The sequence below is a fragment of the Entelurus aequoreus genome, linkage group LG08 (genome assembly GCF_033978785.1).
Source record: "Entelurus aequoreus isolate RoL-2023_Sb linkage group LG08, RoL_Eaeq_v1.1, whole genome shotgun sequence".
NCBI lineage: Eukaryota > Metazoa > Chordata > Actinopteri > Syngnathiformes > Syngnathidae > Entelurus > Entelurus aequoreus.
The window spans coordinates 42,236,997-42,262,063 of record NC_084738.1 but is presented as its reverse complement, the minus strand read 5'-3'; the positions used below and the strand labels follow the sequence as shown (position 1 = coordinate 42,262,063).

General features: G+C 42.7%; 1 protein-coding gene across 2 annotated transcripts in view; it reads left to right on the top strand.

Annotated features, from left to right (window-relative positions):
- Positions 1 to 25,067, top strand: part of csmd3b (CUB and Sushi multiple domains 3b) — an 822,373-nt gene that overhangs the window by 741,817 nt on the left and 55,489 nt on the right. For both annotated transcript variants that reach the window (XM_062056514.1, XM_062056513.1), the window contains 4 exons: positions 661 to 846; positions 907 to 1,101; positions 1,174 to 1,347; positions 16,870 to 17,043. In XM_062056514.1, the coding sequence (XP_061912498.1) occupies positions 661 to 846; positions 907 to 1,101; positions 1,174 to 1,347; positions 16,870 to 17,043 (729 nt within the window). The remainder of the gene's footprint in view (positions 1 to 660; positions 847 to 906; positions 1,102 to 1,173; positions 1,348 to 16,869; positions 17,044 to 25,067) is intronic.

Sequence of the window (25,067 nt, the reverse complement as noted above, 5' to 3'; positions counted from 1 at the left end):
GACTGCGTGGGTTCCCTCCGGGTACTCCGGCTTCCTCCCACCTCCAAAGACATGCACCTGGGATAGGTTGATTGGCAACACTAAATTGGCCCTAGTGTGTGAATGTGAGTGTGAATGTTGTCTGTCTATCTGTGTTGGCCCTGCGATGAGGTGGCGACTTGTCCAGGGTGTACCCCGCCTTCCACCCGATTGTAGCTGAGATAGGCTCCAGCGCCCCCCGCGACCCCAAAGGGAATAAGCGGTAGAAAATATATGGATGGATATATATATATATATACCTGTATATATGTGTGTATGTACGTATGTATGTATATATGATTAATGCAATCTTTTTTGTGATTAATTACATGGTTTGCTTGTCATTTTTGACAGCCCTACTAAACAGATGGTATAAAATAGAATCTGTTTTTTCTTTTTTCATTGGCTAATGTTTATGAATGAAAACAGCCTTTTTCTTTTCATAAAAATGAACGCAAAATCACAGCTTTTTTCTCTCCCTACTATTTAAAGTGTGATCTGAGAGCCTCAAAGTTACAAAATGTAGACACCCATTACATTGGCCCCGTACCATCTGTTTTTATCTCTACCAAAGAACACTTGAAAGACATAAACTCTGCATTAAGTCCAACGTCAGTCCGTTTGTGTGTGTTCCCCCCCAAGCTGTCTCGTGTGGGGCCCCCAAGGCACCGACAAACGGCGGCGTTGTAACGGCCGACTACTCGGTCGGAACCCGAGTCTCCTACTTCTGTAACGACGGCTACAGGCTCTCCAGCAAAGAGCTGACGTCAGCCATCTGCCAGCCCGACGGGACATGGAGCAACCACAATAAGATACCAAGATGCTCAGGTTGGGACATCCCTCACAATGTCTTCCATTGGGGTACCTAATCATTTGTCCTTTTTACAGTTGTGGTGTGTCCGAGCATCGGTTCCTTCTCCCTGGAGCACGGCCGATGGAGGATCGTGAACGGCTCCCACTACGAATACAGAACCCGCATCGTCTTCACATGTGACCCGGGCTATTACAGATTAGGTCCCGCCCATATCCAATGCCTGCCCACCGGCGTGTGGAGCTGGAGGAACGAGAGGCCGCACTGTCAGAGTGAGTGTCCAACCTCGTCTTCAAGTCGTCTTTGCGGTAATTGTTGCTTACGTCTAATTTGTTGTTTTTCAGTCATCTCTTGCGGCGAGCTGCCGTCTCCGCCCAACGGGAAGAAGATTGGCACTCAGACGAGCTTTGGAGCGACGGCCATCTTCACCTGTGACGCCGGCTTCATGCTGGTGGGCTCAGGGGTCAGGGAGTGTCTGTCATCCGGGCTTTGGAGTGGAACAGAGACGCGATGTTTGGGTACGTGGATGTCATCAGAAATGCATTTCGAGAGGCAGGTTATGTACCTCACACGCTAAAAAACAGCTCAACGCCCTCTACAAACTTTAGGTTGTTTAGCCGAATCAGCACATAATTAGGCACACCCCTTTAGAGGACTGACGAGCTCATTTGTGTAACATTTGAGCAAGATTGGTTGAAAAACATGGCCACCACTTTCCAACTAGTTCATTGACCATATGTGTAATGATGATCAACCTTTTTGAGGGAATCTTCATTACATGCCAGCCCGACGGGACATGGAGCAACCACAATAAGATACCAAGATGCTCAGGTTGGGACATCCCTCACAATGTCTTCCATTGGGGTACCTAATCATTTGTCCTTTTTTTACAGTTGTGGTGTGTCCGAGCCTCGGTTCCTTCTCCCTGGAGCACGGCCTATGGAGGATCATGAACGGCTCCCACTACGAATACAGAACCCGCATCGTCTTCACATGTAACATTTGAGCAAGATTGGTTGAAAAACGTGGCCACCACTTTCCAACGGGTCACATGTGAAGACGATGCGGGTTCTGTATTCGTAGTGGGAGCCGTTCACGATCCTTCAAGATGGCGGCGCTTCACGGCGGCAGCTTCTTGCGAGCGCTCCTGGAAGTGTAGAGCGATTTGGCAAAAATACCCGTCAATTCAGTCAATTTCATGGCTGGCTCACAGCGTGTTCACTCCGTGATCACTTACGACCGACTTACGATTCTGGATGTGGAGAGATCGGGCCATTTTGGGCTGAAAGATGCGTGTACGGTGGACCTACTCGCTCGCTTGGGAATTCTTCGCGAGCTACATCCAGCAGTGGCCTTTGAAGCAGCGGCGTCCACTACCAGCGGAGACCGTCAACGAAAGAGACGTAAGCGGTGCGCTCGGAAGCAGAAGCGGGGGTGTCGGGCGGGGCTAACAACAAAGCTAAAGGCGTTGTTGTTAGCGGGGCTAACGAAAAAGCTAAATGCTAATCCACGAAGAAGCGCTAATAAGGAGTCTGTTAAGCTAGAACTAGCCAGCGCCAGGCTGGATAATCCATGCACACATAGCAATTCTCTTACAATAATATACAACTCACATAATGTTTTTTCTGCGTCAGAGGTGGACATGCATTTTACTGTGGTGGCAAACAATCTAAAAATTCCTGTCATATCAATTCCTAGATATGGTCAAAATTATTTAAAGTGCACTACGCATAATAAACGTAACATTATTAATATTGCTACTACGGAAACTTGCAACACAAACTCCTCAAAACAGCCCACTACCTATAATATGGGCTTTTTAAACATAAGGTCATTGTCTTCCAAAACGTTATTAGTTAATGAAGTCATTAGAGACAACAATCTTGATGTCGTTGGTCCAGCCGAGACCTGGCTCAAACCAGACAAATTTTTTGCGCTGGGTGAGGCGTCTCCTCCTGGCTATACGGGAACGCATATTGCCCGTCCCATTAAAAGGGGTGGGGGTGTTGCACTAATATACAACAAAAACTTTAGCCTTACCTCGGACCTAAATAATAAATATAACTCGTTTGAGGTGCTTACTGTGAGGTTTGTCACACCGCTGCCTCTGCACCTGGCTGTCATCTACCGCCCCCCAGGGCCCTATTCGGACTTTATCAATGAATTTTCAGAGTTTGTTGCTGATCTAGTGACGCACGCCGACAATATAATCATAATGGGAGACTTTAACATCCATATGAATACCCCATCGGACCCTCCATGCGTGGCGCTTCCGACTATAATTGATAGCTGTGGTCTTACACAAATAATAAATGAACCCACGCATCGCAACGGTAATACGTTAGATCTAGTGCTTGTCAGGGGTGTCACCACCTCCAAAGTTACGATACTCCCGTACACTAAAGTAATGTCCGATCATTACCTTATAAAATTCGAAGTTCTGACTCATTGTCAACAAACTAATAATAATAATAATAACTACTATAGCAGCCGCAACATTAATGCTGCCACAACGACGACTCTTACTGACCTACTGCCTTCGGTAATGGCACCATTCCCAAATTATGTGGGCTCTATTGATAACCTCACTAACAACTTTAACGACGCCCTGCGCGACACCATTGATAGTGTAGCACCGCTAAAGCTAAAAAGGGCCCCTAAAAGGCGTACCCCATGGTTTACAGAAGAAACTAAAGCCCAGAAATTATCATGTAGAAAGCTGGAACGCAAATGGCGTGCGACTAAACTTGAGGTTTTCCATCAAGCATGGAGTGATAGTTTAATAACTTATAAACGCATGCTTACCTCAGCTAAAGCTAAATATTACTCAAATCTCATCCACCTCAACAAAAATGATCCTAAATTTTTGTTTAGTACAGTAGCATCGCTAACCCAACAAGGGATTCCTCCCAGTAGCTCCACCCACTCAGCAGATGACTTTATGAATTTCTTTAATAAGAAAATTGAAGTCATTAGAAAAGAGATTAAAGACAATGCATCTCAGCTACAACTCGGTTCTATTAACACAGATACGACTGTATATACGACGGACACTGCCCTCCAAAATAGTTTCTCCCTCTTTGATGAAATAACATTGGAGGAATTGTTAAAATGTTTTTTGATTTATTATTGAACTTGATGCAAGTTATAACACTTTTGTTTTATTTATTATTGAACTTGATGCAAGTTATAACACTTTTATTTGATTTATTATTGAACTTGATGCAAGTTATAACACTTTTTGATTTATTATTGAACTTGATGCAAGTTATAACACTTTTGTTTTATGTATTATTGAACTTGATGCAAGTTATAACACTTATTTGATTTATTATTATACTTGATGCAAGTTATAACACTTTTTTTGATTTATTATTGAACTCGATGCAAGTTATAACACTTTTGTTTTATTTATTATTGAACTTGATGCAAGTTATTTGATTTATTATTGAACTAGATGCAATTTATAACACTTTTATTTGATTTATTATTGAACTTGATGCAAGTTATAACACTTTTTTTTATTTATTTTTTAACTTGATGCAAGTTATAACACTTTTTTTGATTTATTATTGAATTTGATGCAAGTTATAACACTTTTGTTTTATTTATTATTGAATTGATGCAAGTTATTTTATTTGATATTGAACTTGATGCAAGTTATACCACAGCTGCACAGTTATTTTATTTATTATTGAACTTGATTTTATTTTATGTTATTGAGTTTGAATGTATAAAACTTGATGTTACTTGATGTTCGATAAATTTGAAAATGTTAAGCTTGGCATTAGCGTTCTGTTGGGGCGATGGGGGCAGGTGGGGCTTGAAAACTCCCCCTTGTCCAAAGTGGGGGATGACAAAAAAAGTTTGAGAACCACTGGTTTAACTCTTATCTTACTGACAGGATGCAGTGTGTCTCCCATAACAATGTGACCTCGGACTATGTTAAGGTAACGTGCGGAGTTCCCCAGGGTTCGGTTCTTGGCCCTGCACTCTTTAGTATTTACATGCTGCCGCTAGGTGACATCATACGCAAATACGGTGTTAGCTTTCACTGTTATGCTGATGACACCCAACTCTACATGCCCCTAAAGCTGACCAACACGCCGGATGGTAGTCAGCTGGAGGCGTGTCTTAATGAAATTAAACAATGGATGTCCGCTAACTTTTTGCAACTCAACGCTAAGAAAACGGAAATGCTGATTATCGGTCCTGCTCAACACCGACATCTATTTAATAATACCACCTTAACATTTGACAACCAAACAATTAAACAAGGCGACTCGGTAAAGAATCTGGGTATTATCTTCGACCCAACTCTCTCGTTTGAGTCACACATTAAGAGTGTTACTAAAACGGCCTTCTTTCATCTCCGTAATATCGCTAAAATTCGTTCCATTTTGTCCACAAACGATGCTGAGATCATTATCCATGCGTTCGTTACATCTCGTCTCGATTACTGTAACGTTTTATTTTCGGGCCTCCCTATGTCTAGCATTAGAAGATTACAGATGGTACAAAATGCGGCTGCTAGACTTTTGACAAAAACAAGAAAGTTTGATCATATTACGCCTATACTGGCTCACTTGCACTGGCTTCCTGTGCACCTAAGATGCGACTTCAAGGTTTTACTACTTACGTATAAAGTACTACACGGTCAAGCTCCTGCCTATCTTGACGATTGTATTGTACCATATGTCCCGGCAAGAAATCTGCGTTCAAAGAACTCCGGCTTATTAGTGATTCCCAGAGCCCAAAAAAAGTCTGCGGGCCATAGAGCGTTTTCTATTCGGGCTCCAATATTATGGAATGACCTCCCGGTAAAAGTTAGAGATGCTACCTCAGTAGAAGCATTTAAGTCTCATCTTAAAACTCATTTATATACTCTAGCCTTCAAATAGACTCCCTTTTTAGACCAGTTGATCTGCCGTTTCTTTTCTTTTGTTTTTTTTTCTACTCTGCTCCGGGGTGGACCGCTAGCCTGTTCATCGGGTGGGGACATCTCTACGTCTCCGCTCGGGATGGTTCCTGCTAGCCCCACCATGGACTGGACTTTCGCTGATGTGTTGGACTTTCACAATATTATGTCAGACCCACTCAACATCCATTGCTTTCGGTCTCCCCTAGAGGGGGGGGGTTACCCACATATGCGGTCCTCTCCAAGGTTTCTCATAGTCATTCACATTGACGTCCCACTGGGGTGAGTTTTCCTTGCCCGTATGTGGGCTCTGTACCGAGGATGTCGTTGTGGCTTGTACAGCCCTTTGAGACACTTGTGATTTAGGGCTATATAAATAAACATTGATTGATTGATTGATTGATTGATTGACATGTATTTCAATATGTCTTCCAAAGTGTATTAACTTGCACATGGCTGTCTCTAACAAAACACAAACTATAAATACTGTAGAGCAAATTCATTTTGACAGCGACTTTGAAACTCACCAAACGTGTGGTGAAAATGTACGTATTTTAGAGGTACAGGGCAGGCCCCTTCAAACCTCCCAGAAAGCACCCCCCAGTGAGTTATGAAATATCAACATGCACGATCAGTGCTTTTGATTGACACCAAACTTGGTACTAGGGATGGGTATGGTTCACACTTGAATCGATACGGTACAGATTTCTGGTTCCTCGGAATCGACACCAATACTCAACAATACCAATTTTCTGTACTTTTGTGTGTGTTGATAAATATTTATTGTTTTATGTATCAAAATCAATTTTTTTATTGCGACATTTAAAAATGAGGTGATTATGATAACTGCTCTTGTTTTATTATTTTTTATTTATTATCTCATTTTCAGGTGTGGCATTATTTTGCTATTACAGTTGCAAGTCTTAGTGTTAGATGGCAGTAGTGTATAGGTTATGGCAGGGGTGGGCAATTAATTTTTACCGGGGGCCGCATGAGCAACCCGAGCACTGCTGGAGGGCCACATCAACAATATTTCAATTAAATTTTGCTCAATATTATTTTTTATATATACCGTAAGATAAATAATAATAATAATAATAATTAATAATATTAGTAATACTTCAACATAGTGTGTGTAACAGCATTCCATGACTAATATAAATAAATTAACATTAATAATAAATGACAGTAAAATAAGCACACGTATGACTGAGGAGTCATAGTGTAACTTTGTGTGGTGTTTGAGTTGTCCGACTTTTTGTGTGGCCATAAACGCAGCAGTGGTTTAGTGCTATGCGTGTTGGTGACAGATGACAAGTTGGTTTTGGCCTGGTTTGTACGGCAGAAAATGACTAGTTTTTCGAGATAGAATTGTTTTACTCATGTTTTTGGTGTGGTCATGTCCGAATATAAACAGTTTTGCTCAATAAAGTGATCGATATAATTCCTGTCCTCGAAGCATTTCGATAGACGTTACAATAATTGAACGGTTCTTCATCAACTTTTCTCTTTTTAGCGTCTCGGGTGTAAACCGTGCATCACTTGTCGCTGCATGTGCACCTTCACTCGCAGGTTACACACGCCCATAAATAATAATTTTCAAAATAAAAGCAGCACAGTTGTATTGCGCGCACGACATAGATGTTTTTTCAACTTTATTTTGTAATTAATGATTGCAGCTGTTCACATTCACTCACAATCACGCACACGCATACGTCCACACGGAAGTAATACAAATAACGATTTTCAAAACAAAAGCAGCACCGTTGTATTGCACACTCGACATAGATACTTTTTAAAATTTATTTTGTAATTTATAATTGGCCTCACGCGGGCCGGACAGGGACGCACAAAGGGCCGGATGCGGCCCGCGGGCCACAGAATGCCCAGGTCTGGTTTATGGTGTGTTGTTTTGTTTTTAGATGCGCCCTAAAAAGTGTTAATACTTTAAGTACCGTACTTATTACGCACAATCTGTTTGATTGTAACGTGCATGTTAGGTGTAGTTTTCATTACCAAATTAGGAGGTGTTGAAATCCCTATGTAAAATTGCTAATGCTAATCAGTAGCATGTCAATAGCAAATCCAATGTATATTAGCATCAAGATAGCAATTTTTTAGACAAGTGTAGCCTTTCTTTACTTACGTTGGAGCTTTTTTTTTCAATTTCTTTGTTGGCATTGAAAATTGCACATCACCTCAAGGTAGTTTGGCTAAATCAGCTCTCAGTGCTGCTGGAGTGATCGGCAACTGCCGAAGTGTGAAAAGCCAGCTGAGTGAGGTCACGTGCAACCCAAATACCGAAAAATGGCACCGTTGGATTTTACCTCAAACGGTGCCTGGTAAGACCAGCGTGATTTGGTTGGTGCGAAAAAAATATGGGATTCGGTCCCGATTCTGACTTGGTACACTTGTTCATCACAGCAGAACAAGCGAAAATAATCGAAGAAGCTACACTGTGGGACGCCATTTTGGTTTGCAGGTGCTATTCTGAGCTGGATATTTAGTTGGATACTGTAACCATGTTACATGTATGCTAGCATGTCTCCCAAAGCAGTTTGACCGAAACCCACAGAGGGCGCCATAGAATTAGGTCACCCAACAAGGTGTGTAGAAAGAAAGTTTGAAAGATGGGATTTTTCTCCACCGTCTAATGAGGACGGGGGGATAGCAGAGATAACCTCCCACACTGCCCATCATCTGCCACCACAGCTGCTTCCTTCTGCCCTTGACCCCTCAAGAACGAGAAAGCTTCTGCTGTGAGCTCACTTCCATCCAATGTTCCCTTATTCACCTCTAAAAAGCCAAGAAAAAAGTCTGCTATGTTGAGCGAGACATTAACAGATGTTATGACACGGCGCTGTCATTTCGCCATGAAGCCCTGCTGCCTACTTAAAGCTGTCAGCTGCCACATAAACAGCATTTAGATTCAATACCTGTGTTTTTGTATCATTTACTTCAAAACAGCCTAGGCTAAAAATAAATAAATCACCCTTCCGAAAAAAAAGAAATTGAATTTACCTCGGAGAAAAGCATTATATTGTCCTTGATAGTTGCCAGCTCCGAGAGGCAAAAACACACTTTAAAGTGTCTTACGTGAGCTGACTATTGGATATGATGTTTATTTGCTGAAAGCAGATTATAGACTTAGGTTGAAACAAACATTCAAATGTTTTGTTTTTTTAGGTTTGGAAAAGATTTCAGGCACTTTTTGACCTTTGAGTGTTGCAAGGTGCACATTTGCCAAGGATGGCTTCATACAGTGGGTACGGAAAGTCATCATCGGCGATCACTCGAACGAGTATGATTGTCATCTTGTTGGTGGGTCCTTCAGGAGAACGCCTGTGCGTGGAATCTTTTAAAGTGGGGAGACTGGTGCACATACAGCCACCACACTGTCCTTGGCAAAGAGAATGCCAGGGTCCAATGGCATGGAGAAAACTCTGGACCTATTGTATGCTAATTCAAAAGATGCATACAGCGCCACTGCCCTGCCCCCCTTGGGACGGTCTGATCATAATCTGGTGCTTTTAACACCTCATTACGTTCCTGCTGTGAGGAGGCAGCCCATCTCAACTAAATCAGTGCAAATGAGAAGCATTGAGGCAGGCATAGCCTTACAAGACTGCTTTGAGACTACAGACTGGGAAGTACTCTGTAAGCCTCACGGGACAGATGTCAACAAAATCACAGACTGCATCACTGACTACATACATTTCTGTGAGGACTCCATCATCCCGACAAAAACTGTCCACTGTTACCCAAATAACAAGCCCTGGATCACCAGCCAGCTAAAGGTGCTGCTAAATAAAAAGAAGCGAGCCTTCAGATCCGGTGATCGGGACGAGTTGAAGAGGATTCAGTGGCAGCTCAGAGTTAATCTTCAAGAAGGGAAAGATGCCTATAGAAGGAAGCTTGAAGCTAAACTCCAACTAAACAACACTCGTGAGGTTTGGAAAGGTATGAAGGCCATCACAGGCTTCAACAATAAAGCCAAACTGCTGGATGGGGGTGCAGATAGAGCCAACGAGCTGAATTTGTTTTTCAACAGATTTAGCAACGCACCCCTTACTGGCCCTCCCCCCACTACTCCTGTTCCCACACCTCCACCTCCCCCTCCTTCCCTTTTACCTGCCACAGCCGTTTTTCCCCCCCTCTTCCCTCCCCCACTTCCACCCCCACTGAGAAAGCCAGCCCGGTGTGTCTGACACCTGGACTTGTAAGACGGCAGCTGGAGAAAGTCAATCCAGCTAAGTCAGCAGGCCCTGACCGAGTCAACCCCTGGGTCCTGAAGACTTGCGCTGCTCAGCTAACTGGGATCCTGCACTTCATCTTCAACCTGAGTCTGAAGCTAGAACGGATACCAGTGCTATGGAAAACATCCTGCATAGTGCCGGTGCCCAAGAAGCCCATCCCATCGAGCTCAAATGACCTCTGACCTGTTGCCCTGACGTCCCAGGTCATGAAGGTCCTCGAGAGACTTGTGCTGGATCAGCTGTGGCCACTGGTGGCTCCTTCCCTGGATCCTCTACAGTTTGCATATCAGCCCCATGTAGGAGTGGACGATGCTGTTATCTACCTGCTGCATCATGCTCACTCTCACCTGGATGGTGGGAAAGGCACTGTGAGGATCATGTTTTTTGATTTCTCCAGTGCCTTTAACACCATTCAGCCAATTCTGATGAGTGACAAGTTGCTCAGGATGGGTGTCAGTTCATCCATTGTCTCCTGGATCACTGATTACTTGTCTGACAGGCCCCAATTTGTGCGACTGGGGAGCTCCGTGTCGGATACTGTGGTCAGTGGTGTAGGTGCTCCACAGGGGACCGTTCTGTCTCCTTTCCTGTTCACCCTGTACACCTCAGACTTCCAGTATAGTTCCAGGTCCTGCCACCTGCAGAAATACTCTGACGACTCTGCTGTGGTCGGGTGTATCGGAGAGGGACGGGAATTGGAGTACAGGACACTGATCGCTGACTTTGTGGAGTGGTCTCAAGCGAACCATATGGTCCTTAATGTGGACAAGACCAAGGAGCTGGTCATCGACTTCAGGAAGAGAGTGACCCCGGTGGAGCCCATCAAAATCCAGGGCCGGGAGGTGGCAGTAGTGGAGCAGTACACGTACCTGGGAGTCCACCTGAACAGCAGACTGGACTGGAAGGACAACTGCAAAGCTGTTTACAAGAAGGGCATGAGCAGACTCTTTTTTTCTGAGGAAGCTTAGCTCATTCAATGTGTGCAGCAAACTGTTGGAGATATTTTATTAGTCTGTTGTGGCCAGTGCACTGTACTTTGCAGTGGTTTGTTGGGGGAGCAGCACTAGCAAAAGGGACTCAAACCGGATTGATAATCTGATCCGGAAAGCCGGCCAAACTATTGGCACGCAATTGGAGGCGTTTGTGTCAGTGAGGGACAGGAGGTCACTGGACAAACTGCTGGCCATCATGGACAATCCTGCCCATCCACTCCACCTGACAATTAAGGGACAGCGGAGTTCATACTCCAACAGGCTCCTTAGACTTCCTTCCCGCACTGTGCGATTCAAGAACTCCTTCATTCCACACTCCATCCAGCTGTATAATCACTCGCCATACAGCAATAGATGACATCTGCCTATTACCTGACACCTGACATGTTAGCTACTTCTCTTTGTTTATAATGTCTATTTTCTATTTCCTGCTGGACCTACTCTCCATTTTATGCTGCTGCTGTCATATAGACTGTATATACTGTAATATTGTACATGGTCATTGGTTTATATTGTATATATGTTATATACATAATATAATATATCTGTATATAAATTACTCTGTACACATATTATGTATATATTCGTATATATGTTTGATTTTTTTATAGCTATATTAGTCTATGTATACCTGCATTGTCCTTTCCATCATTGTAACTGAGCTACTGTGTTGAACAATTTCCCTTGTGGATCATTAAAGTTTGTCTAAGTCTAAGTCTAAGTCTAAGTCTAGACCAAGACAATCGGGGGCCCATCTTTGCTGCAGCCTTCTCCGACTTTGTGACCGTTGTGGAGCTTCTCTGCAACCATCATTCCCACTCCATCGTTGAGGTCTTTTTTGACGAGGGAGACGCGCAGACTCCAACGTCACTTTTTCGCTGTGGGGAGCTGTATCCGATGGCAAGGGAAACGCAGGACGACCGGCACCTCCTCACAGCTGCAGGAGGCTGCCGGATCTCCAGTCTGTTGGAGGACCGCCTATGGTGCGCCTACCAGCACTTGCTTTTCTCTCAGGGTGTGCTCCCCTAGCCTTTTGTCTTCCCAGACTAACCCACAAGGCAGCGGGGCACAAAGTACCTACTCAGTGGCCTAGTGGTTAGAGTGTCCGCCCTGAGATCGGTTGGTTGTGAGTTCAAACCAAAGACTATAAAAATGGGACCCATTACCCCCCTGCTTGGCACTCAGCATCAAGGATTGGAATTGGGGGTTAAATCACCAAGAATCGTTGCTGCCCACTGCTCCCCACTGCTCCCCTCACCTCCCAGGGGGTGAACAAGGGTATGGGTCAAATGTAGAGGTCAATTTCACCACACCTAGTGTGTTTGTGTAACAATCATTGGTACTTTAACTTTTAACTTTATTTATTATGTGTTTTTTAACCACAGTAAAAAATACACACAGTTTGAATATAGGAAAATAAAACGCTGTACTTTAATCAAGTGATTCTTTGGTGTACCACTAAATGGAGCCCACATACCACCACCGTTTTGAGAATCACTGTATAGGCCCATTGGAGAAATATATTAGCAGCTTTATAACTAATTAAGTTTTGGAAAAAAGATAAATAACACAATCTCTAATAACAGTTGCAAACAAATGTTTTTGTTACCTGTATACAAGTGTATTCATTAAGTAGGGTTATGAAACAAGCAAGCAATATTCAGCAAAGGTATAAATTATTACGAATGGGAAAACTCGTGGAAGCTGAAAAAAAAACCCGGGGAAAATATGAAATAAATGACATCAGGAAGAAAAGGCTGAGTGATGTTGGTCTAGACTCCCGGATGCAGAAAAAGCAGGCGAAGTGCACAGGAAGCATAGGGAACGCTAAGCAGCACAGAAGCAAACAAAGGAAAATGATGCAGCCCAGTCCAGAGTACAGAAACTAAGGAAACTAAAAATAAAGTCCAAACTTTCATGTAAGATAATGACAGGGAGAAGTGAAAAAATGCACAGAAGTCTAGGACAAAAATGTGCAAGTGTAAAATAAAAAACGCGAAAAACTAAATATTTGGAGAAATATCTGTAAGGTAAATGATGTGAGTCTCCAGAGAAAACATGGGAGACATTTGGGAGAAACGTTATGTCAGGTCGGATGTTGAAGCATACGAGTCTTCTGGGAAATCTGGGAGACATCTGAGAGGAATATGATGCTTGCAGATACAACGGAATATCAGACAATCCATCAATCTAAATGTATTTGCAAAGCACTTTTCCAAAGGGATGCAATGATTTGTCGACAAAATAAGACAATAATATCTGTCGCCGACAAATTAAATTGGCGACATCAATTAGCGTCGGACATCTGGAGGTGCAATCTACTCGTAAGATAGTTAGCTTTTTACCTCGCTATAGTAGGTAACAATAGAGACAAAATTGTGTGAAAAATCAATTCATATTACCATTAACCATCATTTGTCTGTATCGGTTCAAGTACTTTATTTGTTTGTTAGAAACCCGTCAGCGATCCTGTTCTGTCTCCCTATAATGTTTGTCTGATCTTGAATGGGATTGTGCTGAAAATGTAAAATTCCCCTCAGGGATTAATAAAGTATTTCTGATTCTGATTCTGATTCTGAAACCTCCGTTGTGCAGCTGCGTCAATTTGCAGCGCAAAGAAGAAAGGCACGATAGCAAACGTCAATCACAAACACAAACATTAGGCACCATGGCGCCGATATCATCTAAGAAAAAATATATTCGATAGCTAAAATACCTGGAACTAAGCATTAATCCAATAACATACAATGAGTAGTAGATACTGTCGCTAAGATTCCAGGAGTTAATGAGTAATATACATACCTGTGTGACACTTTCTAAACATCACACTTTTCTTTTTGAGGAAGTTGGATAGCTTGGGTGTTTGTTTTGTTGTAAATGCTGCTATTAAGATTGTCCTTTGTTTACATTAATCATTTGTTTTTATTAGCACTTTGCATGCTTGCTGACAACTTAAAACCTTTTTTTTGTGTGTTTTTTGTAGCAGCCTAATGAGCAGCACAGCTAAAATATAACTAAATAGTTCTGAATGAATTAGTCATCTTTATTGTTGGTCATTAACACAAGGGATGTAACCATATGAACATTTCATCACCGTTATTGTGACCAAAATGATGGCGGTTATCATTATTATCACAGTATTGTTGAATGTGCTCAAAAAGTACTTCTACACACAATGAAACATTTGAACCAGGTTTTATTTAAACATTTTTATAAAATAGACTGACACACAATATACTTTCATTAAGTATTCATTAAGTATTGTTCTGGCTTCTTAAGAACAATATTATTTTTGTTTGGGTGTTAAATATGTTTATCTTCTTCCGCTTTAATTGGTGAAGGTTTTTGAGAGTTTTTATAAAAAGCGTGATTTGGTCGCATCACTTCCGGTTTATATGACGTCATGCGAGTTGTCTAAGATAGCACAGTCTGTATGCTCAATGTGCATAATTTGATAGTTTAGTTTAGCCAGACATTAATGTGTTTATACAAGATTGTATTGGTGTATGTCGTTTCTTAATCGGGAGAAACGTTAAAGTCTCTCGTTTCTCACATTTAAGATAGCTAGTGATCTAGTGATATCTTGCTTCGCCAGTAAACAAGCAATATCACTGGTTCCTTAATTCATTAAAGTGTTATCATGATACCGTTTATCATTGCATCCCTAGTTAACACATGCCTACACATATCTCAAGCTTAATGTTAAAGCCGATGGCTAAATTAGAGCCAATACGTATATGTACACTTCATAATCTAATTAGCCGACTAATCGTTAAGATAGTTGATTAGTCCACTGTCAAAATAGTCTTTAGTTGCAACCCTACTTTTCATACACAGACAAAACAAAGGGCCTGATTTACCGATTTTAGATCCAAACAAAATAATATAAAACGTTTATATATATATATATATATATATATATATATATATATATATATATATATATATATATATATATATATATATATATATATATATATATATATATATATATATATATATATAAATATAAAACATTTTTATAAATATATATATATATATATATATATATATGTATATATATATATATATATATATATATATATATATATATATATATATAAAACATTTTTATAAATATATATATATATATATATACACTGTATATATATATAAAACATTTATATATATATATATATATATATATATATATATATATATATATATATATATATATATATATATATATATATATATATATATATATACAACATTTTTATAAATATATATATATATATATATACACTGTATATATACATAAAACATTTATATATATATATATATATATATATATATATATATATATATATATATATTTATAAATATATATATATATATATAGATATATATATAGATATATTTTTTTTTATGTATGTATGTGTGTGTATATCTATATACAGTATATATATACATATAATATAAATAATAAATAACAAACTAGAAGAATAATAGTAGTACTAATAACAGTAAAAATTGAAAATAACAGAATACAAATTTAAGTTTAAAATGTTAATTAAAAACCCTGATTAGAAAAGTCCCCATAACCTTTTTTTTTTATTGTTTTTATGTTTTCAATATGGTTGTTGTGTATTTGGTAAAGCCGCCCGATGGTAGCAGAGTGTTAAATATCTTAAAATGTATTTTGTGTGCAAGTCCACGAGGCTCCGCAGCGTCAGTTGCTATGTAGGGTGGCTCTTTCCATCATTTTCAGCAGACTTCATAGCAAAATGATAAATCCCCCCCTTTGTCTCTTGTGCAAGATCCACCCAGGAATGGGGACATATTATTCCCTTCCCTACTGTAACTAATGACATAACTAAAACTCCTGTTTTGTCCTGTTTGAGCAAGTAACAGACTTGCATAGTGTAGATTTTTGCTATGCACCCGTGTCATGGATGCGCAAAGTTTAATGCAGGGGTGTCTAAAATTTTTCAGACGAGGGCCACATTCAGTAAAAGTGAATAATACCGGGGCCGCTTTGATACATTTTGTACATTAAATTTAAAGATAACAAGTCACGACATTCAATTATTCACAACAAATATTACATTAATCACATCTATATGCAGATTAATCGTGATATTTATTTTTGCTCCGTTACCTTCTGTCAATTCTAGCAATAACATTGCATATGTCACCAAGTGTTAGGGTCTTTTTAAATTTAATTAACGTTTTTAAGTTAATTGAAATCATGCAAACAAGTAATTAATCATGATTAATGCAAATGTAAAAGTGCTATTAATCTCATTTAAAAAATGTATCGTTTGACAACATTACTAATAACATATCAATAACAAATTAATTACATTTTTACGACCTGCCGAGGGCCAATAAAACAAACAAGCTGCGGGCCGAAATTGGCCTGACGGCCGCACTTTACATACCCCTGGTTTAATGTAAGTTCATGGTGCAGTTTTTGCGTAACTCGCACACAAACAAACAGGAGGTAGAAATAAGCTCAACTTAAAACCCTCCTAAAAAAACATCCATCAATCGAATTGGACTAAAGAGAATTAGTTTGGGGAGAAAAAAAAGAGTTTCATTGTCGTTCATTATCTGCATGTGCGTAAATTGGATGTGATCAGGGGAGTTAAAAAGGACAACAATCCCATCTATTTAGCCCGTCTTCAAAAGTACAAGTGTGTTTCCTTGTTTGAGATCTGGAAGCAACACAAAGGACATCTGCAGATACCGCAGCAATTGACCACCTGCGCTGCTGTCATAAACTATTCAATGATTCCCTTTTTGACAGAATCCCTAATTGTTTGTGAAGGGAGACGGCCGGCTATCAGCCAGAAGAAAGCTTTTTGAGCTCATGTGTTGTTTTCCTTGCAGCTGGTCACTGCGGCATCCCTGACGGCATCGTCAACGGCCAAGTGATCGGCGAGAACTATGGCTACCGCGACACGGTGGTCTACCAGTGTCTGCCTGGCTTCCGTCTCATAGGCTCGTCGGTCCGGATCTGTCTCCAAGACAACCAGTGGTCGGGGCAGCTCCCCATTTGCATACGTAAGTACCGACAACAGCAACAACAAAACAATAATTATGAAAGCAATAAGATGATGAAGCTCGACAAGCAGCAGGTACGCCACAGCAGAGGGATGGTCTCCATGACAACCTTTGAGCTCTTAAGACACATGCATGCATTGTACAGAAGGGCTTCGTTAGCAGAGTACATCTTCTATGTCAGTGACGTCCTTTTGCTGAACTAAACGATGCATCACGTCATCCTACATGACTTGAGACTTTTATATAGGGTCTTACATTTGTCTTGTTGCATTTATAGTTTACTGCAGTGGTTTTCAACCTGTTTTGAGCCAAGGCACATTTTTTTCATTGACAAAATGTAGAGGCACACCACCAGCAGAAAACATTAAAAAACTAAACTCAGCAGCTGATATTGACAATAAAAAGTTGTTCTCGTTAGTGTTGGATAAGAATTCAAACCATAACCAGCCATGCATGACTAAAGCTCTCGTCTCAAAGTACTGTCACATCACGCCGTGACTTATTTGGAGTTTTTTGGTGTCTTCCTGTGTGTAGTGTTTTAGTTCTTGTCTTGCGCTCCTATTTTGGTGGCCTTTCCTGTTTTGTTGGTATTTTCCTGTAGAAGTTTCATGTCTTCCTTGAGCGCTATTCCCCGCACCTGTTTTGTTTTAGCAACCAAGGCTATTTAAGTTGTCGCTATCCCTCTTTGCGGGGACATTGTTGATTGTCATGTCATGTTCGGATGTACTTTGTGGAGGCTGTCTGCTCCACACGCTGTAAGTCTTTGCTGTCGTCCAGCATTCTGTTTTTGTTTACTTTGCAACCAGTTCAGTTTTAGTTTAGTTTTGCATAGCCTTCCCTAACCTTCAATGCCTTTTCTTAGCGGCACTCGCCTTTTGTTTATTTTTGGTTTAGGCATGAAACACCTTTTTACCTGCACACTGCCTCGCGCATATTGAGATCACGACAAACCATGTTACCAACATCTACAAAGCAATTAGCTACTTGCTGCCACCTACTGATATGGAAGAGTATTACACGGTTACTCTGCCGAGCTCCAGACAGCACAGACACTCAACAACGGCACATTTGCAGATTATTATTACTGGTTTGCAAAAAAAATGTTTAACCCAAATAGGTGAAATTACACATTCTCCCACGGCACACCAGACTGTATCTCACGGCATACTAGTGCCGCGGCACAGTATTTGAAAAACACTCTTTTACTGTAAGTTAGACCCCAAATGGTGCTCCGGCACCTGCCCTTTTGCCCTGCATAAGAAAAGTGCCCACTTTTTTTCAATCATTTAACAAGGAAAATTACTCCCTGTCAACAATTCTTCCCATGATGTTTTGATGGGGCATATATTTGAGTTCTTGTGAGAATTCCTTTCTAAACTGCTGGATGCCCACCTCTTGTGTGTGCTAGTAATAGTAATAACAATGTTTGGGCAATCCCCTGACGTTGTTTGATGCAAAAGGAACCACAACATTAGCGCTGCTGAAAACATTATGTCCCTACTGGTCCGATGTTTCCTCAGCAAAATAGAAAAAACAACTCAAATAGGGATTTAATGATTAACGGTAATAATGATGTGATCAGGGAAGTTAAAAAGGACAACAATGCCATCTAATTAGCCCGTCTTCAAAAATAATGAAAACTCCTGTGTGACTGTTTAAAATTAAAATGACGGAAAAACCGTGATTGATAGCTGCACTTTGATAAACTTAGACTAACTGCTGCCAGCTCACTAACAAATTGCTAACATAGAAACAAGAAACATGAACACATTTCCCAATTAAAAGAAACAACATACCCCAATCACCCATCATTGTAACTGAGCTACTGTGTGGAACAATTTCCCTTGTGGATCATTAAAGTTTGTCTAAGTCTAAGTCAATCTGAATTTATATACACACATTACTGTCTGAGTAAATAAGGCCATGTTCACACTGCAGGGTCGGATGTCCAATTGAGATTTTTGTTTGTAAAATCCTATCTTTCTAGTGGCTGTTGGCGTGACAAAAAATGTGATTTCTAATGTGAATGCAATCTGACCCACATGTGGACATGACGTTATGACGTCGCACGCAATGCAATGTTTACGGAAGTAAACATGGCTTCAACTCTAGTCGGCCTCAGTACTGGTGCATTTGTGGCAATTTTAGGGATTTTGTGCAAAGTCAACATTTTCTGAACCGAATTATTGTGCTTAGAAGATTAAGAAGGAATATGTCAAGTATTTTGGCTCTGGCAGTTTTACGGGATATTTTGCTCCGATGTCTGCTTGGGCGAGCAGTCGGAGACAGCAGGAGTGGTGGAACTATTATTTTCACCTGTTTTCTGCTCCGTTGTCAACTATTTATTTTGTAACCGTCTATTTTGGCGAATAATTATGACGCTTATCGCTTTCTGATGACGTTCTGTATGGATGAACGCAACCTGAGCACAGCAGCGTTCACATTTAGGACGCATCACATATATATCTGAATTGTTTCCACATACAAAAGAGGCCTGAGTCGGATATATACATTTTGGAATTGCATTGTTCACACTGACATGAAAAAATCCGATATAGGTTGCTTATGGGCAAAAAAATCGGAATTGACCTGCAGTGTGAACAAAACCTAACCCTATTAAATTTCGCATATTGAACCTACAACCTGTGCTCTCTTAGAACAGAGTGATCGTATACTCAAAAAATATAAAACGTAGGTGTCTCCACGTGCATTCTAGGACTGCTGAACAGAATAGGACGCCACAATGCCCGCCAGAAATAATAATATTAGATTGTATTTGCTAAGCACTTTTCATTTAAATACAACTTAAAGTGCTACAGTACAAACCAATATTTAAAACAATACAAGCTTAGTCATTAAAACAAATACAACAAAAACATTATCAGTGAGGCATAAGTAACACAAATCATGCAAAATAGTGACTTTTCTAACACTATGTCTACTTATTTGAAAAAAATATGTTGTACTAAGATTTTAGTACTTTTTGAGCACATTCAGCAATACCCCGATAATAATGATAAACGTGATCATTTTGGTCACGAAAACTGTCATGTGATTTTTTCATATCGTTCCATTCCTAAACTCAAACTTTGTCCAGCTGTATACCAATGTTTGTCATTATGTAGTGAAGCGAGTGAGGGCATATCTCTCAACATTAGCATTTCAATGCATGAGAAATTTGCGGCAACGCATATTATTTCCATCTGGTAGGCCAGATCTGGATCCCAGGCCTTGAGTTTGATACTTGTGATCTAAGATACTGAATTCCATTGTTCAACATAGTAAAGTCATCAAGCCCACTATGAGTCACATCCTTTATGGTACTTACTTGCTTATGGCAGTCCATCGATGTCGATGATGACGTTGCTCTAAACGAAGTATTGGATTGGTTATTGTTGTGCCTTTCGCCTGTGCATAGCCAGGTGGCTGCTCAGGCCTATGCGTGATCCACAGACTTTGTCACAGGAGGGGCAGGGGAAGGCAGCGGTGATGGTCGCTGGTGCTGTGGTACGTTGGTGTCTTTGTGCACGCCGCTGTGCTCTCCGCTCTGTGAACTTCTCCTGAAGATGAGTGATTCCCTGGTGGCAGGTAGAGCTCCAGGTCTGGCGGTCAGCAGCCAGGGACTCCAGTGCTGGTGGTTTGATGTCACACTTTTTCAGGAGAGTTTTAATGTGGCCCTTGTACCGTTTTTTCTGGCCCCCGGCAGACCTTTGACCGACTGAAAGCTGGCCATACAATATCTGACGGGGTAGACGGTGGGCTGGCATACGGATCACATGTCCGACCCATCTTAGGTGTTTTTGGCCAAGGAGTGCTGTGATGCTGGGTGTGTTGGTCATAAATTTCAGTGTAGGGCACCCTGTCTTCCCAGGTTAGACCTAGGATCCTTTGGAGGCAGCGGATGTGGAAGGCCTCAAGACTCTGGATGTGCCTCTGGTAGGGTGTGCAGGTTTCAGAACTATAGAGCAGCGTGGAGAGGCAGACTGCCTTATACACGGCTGTCTTGGTGGAGATGGTTAGATTCCTGTTCAAGAAAACCCTGGACCGTAGCCTTCCAAAGGCAGCAGAGGCCAGGCCAATACGGGCCTGGACGTCATCGTCAATGGTGCAGGATGGCGACAGGGTGCTACCGAGGTAGGTAAAATGAGGGACGGTGGCTAATGGGTGCCCGTCAAGGGTGAAGATCGGCGTGTTTGGCTGGGGAGTGAACTCCTGCACGAGTGTTTGTGTTTTCTTGGTGTTTATCTGAAGACCAATGGCACTGTAGATGGAGGCTACCACATTCAGTGCGCGCTGGAGAGACTCTGGTGAGTGTGCAAGTACAGCGCAGTCATCTGCATACTGTAGTTCCAGAATATGCTGGGTGGTGAGTTTAGTGGTGGCTTGGAGGCGACGGATGTTAAAAATGTTACCATCTAGCCGGTATTGTATCTGAATCCCATCTGTGGGGTCCAGGTGTTTATGGGACAGGAGGGTGACAGTGGAAATGAACATGGTTGGGGCAAGGACACACCCTTGCTTGACCCCCACATTCACACTGAAAAATGGGGATTGTTGGCCGCCGTTGCTCACACAGGCCTGCATGCCATCATGTAGCTGTCGCAGTAGTTTGCAAAACTTTGCTGGTACACCTAGTTTTCTAAGTACTTCCCACAGCAAGTCCCGGTTTACTGTATCGAAGGCCTTGGACAGGTCAATGAATGCCATGTACAGGTCTTTGCGATGTTCTCTGCATTTTTCCTGTACCTGTCTGGCAACAAAGATCATGTCTGCGGTGCTCCGATCACGTCTAAAGCCGCATTGAGATTCGGGCAGGATGTTTTCGGTTACATGAGTTGCTACACGATGTAACATGATCCTTGCTAGCACCTTCCCAGCTGCGGATAGTAGGGAGATACCTCTGCTGTTTCCGCAGTCTGCTTTGTCGCCTTTGCGTTTATAGATCGTTATGATGTTAGCATCCTTCCAATCTTGCGGGATGACTTCAGACGACCAGATGGCAGTGATCAGCTGGTGCATTCTGCGGTGCAGGAGATATCCACCGTGCTTCAAGATTTCTCCCGGGATCTCGTCAAGGCCTGGGCTCTTGTTGTTTTTTAGACCCTTGATGACCTTGAGTACTTCTGAGAAGCTGGGAGATGAGTCCAGTGAGTCTACAGGGGGCAGGCATGGGAGATCAGAGAGTATGTCTGTCTGTACAGGGTTTGTGGTGTTCAACAGTACCCTGAAGTGCTCAGCCCATCTGTCCAGGATCTGTTGTTTGTCCTTGTAGAGAGTGGTGCCGTCAGCTGATCTAACTGGGGTGATGTTCTTCCTCTGTGGGCCATAGATGGACTTGATGGAGTCGTAGAAGGCATGAGAGTTGTTGGTGTCTGTGTGATGTTGTATTTCAAGTGCCTTCTGGGTCCACCAGTCGTTCTCCATGGCTCTGAGGGTGCGCTGGGTTTCATTTCTGAGACGGATGAACTGAGCCTTCAGGACGGTGGATTGAGGGTTTGATAGGTGAGCTGCAAGGGCCTTGTGTTTTGCCTGAAGCAGGTCAAAGATTCCTGGCGCACTATTGTCAAACCAGTCTTGATGTCGCCTTCTGGTGTACCCTATAGACTCCACGGCCGCCTGGTGGAGGGCAGTGCGTAGGGTGCTCCAGGTAGGTCCAGTGTCCAGATCTGGTGGTACTTCAGGAATCTTGAACAGCTGATCTGCTACCTTTTTCCTGAGCTGGTCGACGGAGTGCGTGGACTTCAGTGCATCGCAGTTGAGCCTCGGGAAGGTGGTGTTTTTCTCTGTTGAGGACGTATTTCTAAGTCAATCTTTGTTCTGATCAGGCGGTGGTCAGTCCAACAGTCAGCTCCACGCATGGCCCTAGTGATGCGCACCTCCTTCCTGTCCGCGTGGCGGGTGATGATGTAGTCTAGAAGATGCCAGTGTTTAGAGCGAGGGTGTTGCCAGGATGTTTTGTACTTGTTCTTCAGTTGGAACAAGGTTTTTGTGATGACCAGTTGATGCTCAGAACATAGAGTGAGAAGACGGAGACCATTGTTGTTGAGCTTACCAACACCATGCCGACCCATCACTTCCCTCCACAGTACACTGTCCGAGCCCACTCTTGCGTTAAAATCCCCTAAAAGGATGAGCTTGTCAGTGAGTGGTGTTTTGCTGATGGCGGAGTGCAGGGAGGCATAGAACTCTTCCTTACATTGAGGGTCGGCAATCAGTGTTGGGGCATAGGCGCTGATGAGGGTGCAGTAACGGTTATTGGTGAGGGGAATCCTCCAGGTCATCAACCTTTCGCTAATGCCAACTGGAGATTCGGGAAGCTTCTGAAGTAGGGAGGTCCGCACAGCGAAGCCTACACCATGGAGGCGGCGGGAGCCTTCCGGAAGCCCTTTCCAGAAAAAAGTGTATCCTTCTCCCACCTCGGCTATGGAGTCCTCCCCATGGAGGCGGGTCTCGCTAAGGGCCGCAATGTCGATGTTATACCTCTTCAGTTCGTGCGCCACCAACGCTGTTCTTCTGCGGGGACGAGATGAATCATCACGCACATCCAAAAGCGTACGGACGTTCCAAGTCGCTAGTGTGAGTGTCAGTCTGGTTTTATTATTGTGTTTTCGACCGCATGGGGGGATGACCCGGCAACTGCGGTAGACTGCCCGGGAGTGGAGGAACAGACCATTTTTAGGCCACATTTTCTAGGCATTTCCCATCTCAGGGTGAGCAGGGTGGGGCTGCTCAGTCACGTGGGGAGCTGCCGAAGAGACACGCTGTTCCGTCCCGTACCTCAGCGACCGTCTATCCCACGCCGCCTGCGTGCAGAGTTGGGCTAGATACTCCCAGTCACATCCTGACCTGTATCTGCCACCCTTCTCCATCGCCGCAGGACTTGGAGGGGAGGGGATGGGGTGGGAAAGGGGGTGGGGGTGTTTGGAGCAGGCCTGTGCGAGGAGTAGATTAAAGTGAAGGAAGTGGTGCGCAGTCACTACCCTCACTACCTTGGCTCCCCCCTACATCTTCCAGTGGCATGAAGAGCTCATGACGACCTTCTGCAGAAAGGAGTTGCAGAAGACTGCCAGCACACCGGTCTGTTGATGGCTGCCTGATGCGGGTCTTCACAACAGATTTGTCGTTAGGGGTTTACTCCCGTAGCCAAACACACACGGTGCACCCAGTAGGCAGTGAGGCACCCTTAACCTTCATCCGCCTTCACTGCCGGGGGCGATGGGTCATCCTCCGCCAGCTCCGCCGTTGAGGTTTTTGGATCGCGCTTCGTCTGGAACCTCCCCCTTGACCTTACCGCCATGGTTGAACCTACCAGGAGCCGAGGCTCCCGACGGCATCGCTCTTAGGTTCATTGGAACACACAAGGCTCTCCACCACGACAAGGTGGCGACCCGCGGAGAATCTATTTAACCCATAGATGGGGCAGTGGTTAGCGGACGCCAGGGCGTGTCCACACACTGGTGGGCCTGCACGCCTCGCCTCTGGGCCCCACTGCTGCTCCGAGATCCCCTACAGTTTTGCCTGTGTCCGCAAAGACGCAGTTTACCATGTGTGGCCACGAGGAGGCACCACAGGAGTCTTGGTGGTGGAGAGGCTTTGTACCAGCAGGAGGAGGCTTACACACTCGGCTCCTCTTTTCACCCACCCAGGGGCTAGCTGGCGGCGATAGCTGTAAGCAGAGAGTAGCAAGCAGGGGCAGCACGAAGCATGCACTAACTACAAGCACTTCTGCCACAAATCTAACGCACTGACGCATCACACGCACACTGTGCGCGAGCACAACACACAATGGTACTAGCTTGCAATGCAACCGCTGTGCGTAATTAAAGTGCGGATGAAAATAATTATAATAATGAACAAAAACGATCTCAGCTTCTTTCTTGCAATTACTCTCATAATTTCATATAATTTAGAGGAGAACACAGGAAGCAGAAATAGTTTTTGCTCATTGTCTTTAGCAGTGACCCGAAAGTAACATTATTATAGTGTTAATTACTATTTCTGCATTCAGTCTCTAACTGACGCGT